At 34.6% G+C, this 2,225-nt stretch overlaps 1 protein-coding gene across 1 annotated transcript; it reads right to left on the reverse strand.

Moving 5' to 3' along the window:
* Positions 1-439: 439 nt before the first annotated feature.
* On the reverse strand, positions 440-1,653 carry LOC111921214 (phosphoprotein ECPP44). Its single transcript, XM_023916783.3, has 2 exons — positions 1,403-1,653; positions 440-1,256 (listed from the first exon to the last, which is right to left on the reverse strand). Exons 1-2 carry the CDS (start codon positions 1,556-1,558, stop codon positions 630-632), a joined length of 783 nt encoding a protein of 260 aa, XP_023772551.1. The 5' UTR covers positions 1,559-1,653; the 3' UTR covers positions 440-629.
* Between the last annotated feature and the right edge of the window lie 572 nt (positions 1,654-2,225).

The following is a 2,225-nucleotide window of genomic DNA, read 5'->3' on the forward strand; positions in this document are numbered from 1 at the left end:
TCTTTTTAAGAAGAATCCTAATTATGATGAATTTAGTGAGTGGGTATGGGATGTCGAAAGGTTTTAATTTGAGTTATTTGAAATCCCGGAGGATGAACAAGTAGACCTGGTAGCCTACAGATTGGAAGAAGAGGCTTTCTCATGGTGGGAACTAATCCAAGATCTATGTAGGCAAACGGATACACCACCAATTAAAGAGTGGACACAGATGAAGGTGATGTTGATGCGTCATTCCTTTCTCCGTAAGGAAGGAGTAGCATTTGTTTTGAGTCTGGAGTTCTAAACTTCTAATTTTGTTCATCAAAACGTTTGTTTTGTCGATTATTTTAAGAAAGCTTAGTCAAAGTTTGTTATTTATTTGATCAGGAAAAACTTATGACCATTAATTGATGACGATGAAATATAGGAAATCGATAACATAATAATTTTTTTCCATATATAATTTGTTATAGCTGAATTGTAATCAACTAACGAACAAATGATTACTAGTTTAGTACTTGATTAAAGGGAAGAATATGAAAACCTACATATATAAAAACAGCAATAACTTGAAAGCAATAGACATTGACACAGCTAATAAAGCAAATCAAATCAAAGTAACAACAACAACAAAACAATTTTCCTTATGCTTAATCACACTCCTTTTCCTTCTTCTCCTCTTCACTCTTTGAATGATAACCAGGAAGCTTTTCTTTGATCATTTCAAGAATACCCTTTTTCTCCTTGTGCTCTTTTTCAACATCAGCATAGTGGTCGGGATGTGCCGCCACCGCCACCACCACTGGCGGTGGTGGAGGAGCAGTGTGCTCTTCTTCCAACTTTTTTTGACCGCCGGGGAGTTTGTCCTTGATCATCTCAAGGAACCCCTTTTTCTCTTCTGGTTCACAGCTCGGCTCCGGTGGGTGGACAACAACTTCACAAGGTGGTGGTGGTGGTGGTGCTTGATGATCCTCGTATTTCTCAACAGGAACACATGAGTCTTCCTTGCGTTCTTCTTCTTTCTTCTCTTTGTACTCCTCGATTTTCTCCCCTAATTTTTCTTTGATCTCTAGGACTTTCTCTTTGCCCTCTTCCATCTTCTCAATAGTTTTCTCTTTGAGCTCTTCGACTTTCTCTTTTCCTTCCTCGATCTTCACATTGATCTTCACTTTATCTTCTTCGATTTTCTTCTCCACCTTTTCCTTCAAGGTTTCATCTTTCTTCTTCTTCTTCTTCATCTTCTTTTTCTCCCCATCTTTACACTCCTCATCACTCGACTATAAAATACGATAACAGAATAAAAATATAACTTAGAGACGCACAAAAAATGTATTGTAATTGAGGATTGTGTGTTTAAAAGTGATTATCGAAGTTATAAATATGAGAATGATCAGACGATCAGTTGGTTAAAACGAAAGCTTACACTAGAGCTGCTATCGGATATGTGGAGTTTGTGCATCAGGCTTTCGTTCTTCTCGTCTTTATTACACTTCTTGTTTTCATCTTTCTTTCCGAAACAGTCGACCACCCCATGGTCTTCAGTCTCAGAGGCATGATGGTGAACCACTTTGTCAGCCATGATCACAGCAAAAGCAAGAAAAAACAGACACAGTAACTATGTGAAAATGATGGGTTTCTATTGTATTTGGAGTAGCAAGTTTTGAGAATGTTTGAATGATAAGTGTACATGTTTGAAAGGGGTAGTGATGGACGTTTATATAGGAGTTGAACTTTGAGTAAATTTTCTATATTAACAGTAATGATACTTCAACTATTTCAGTATTTTCTTGTCACTCCCTTAACTTCTAGTTTTATGATTTTAATTCCCAAATAACTTTTTATCAATTTGGTTTTTGCTCTCTAACAAAAGGCAAGATAGCACAAAGATAAATACTAAATGGTCAAATTGCATGTAAAAATGTATTCTTAATTGATTTCATTTAAAAAATCATTTTCAAAATCGACATTTATTGGTCGATGCTATAATATAAGTTTATTTATTTCGAATAAAATATTTATAGCTTTGTTTGTAATGTTTAAAGATATAAAACCTCGGCCAATATAGAGAATAGTGATATAGCCTTTATTCAAATTTCAAGTTTAGAGTTTATAAAACACATCAACATGTTTCAAGAGATTACATATTAAATATCATCTATTGTGTCATTTAATGAAAACCACAAACGTTTGCCAATAATCATGGTAAAATTAATATTTCTATTGTAGTAGGTATGAAATAAGACATT

The sequence above is a fragment of the Lactuca sativa genome, chromosome 9 (genome assembly GCF_002870075.4).
Source record: "Lactuca sativa cultivar Salinas chromosome 9, Lsat_Salinas_v11, whole genome shotgun sequence".
Classification (NCBI taxonomy): Eukaryota; Viridiplantae; Streptophyta; class Magnoliopsida; order Asterales; family Asteraceae; genus Lactuca; species Lactuca sativa.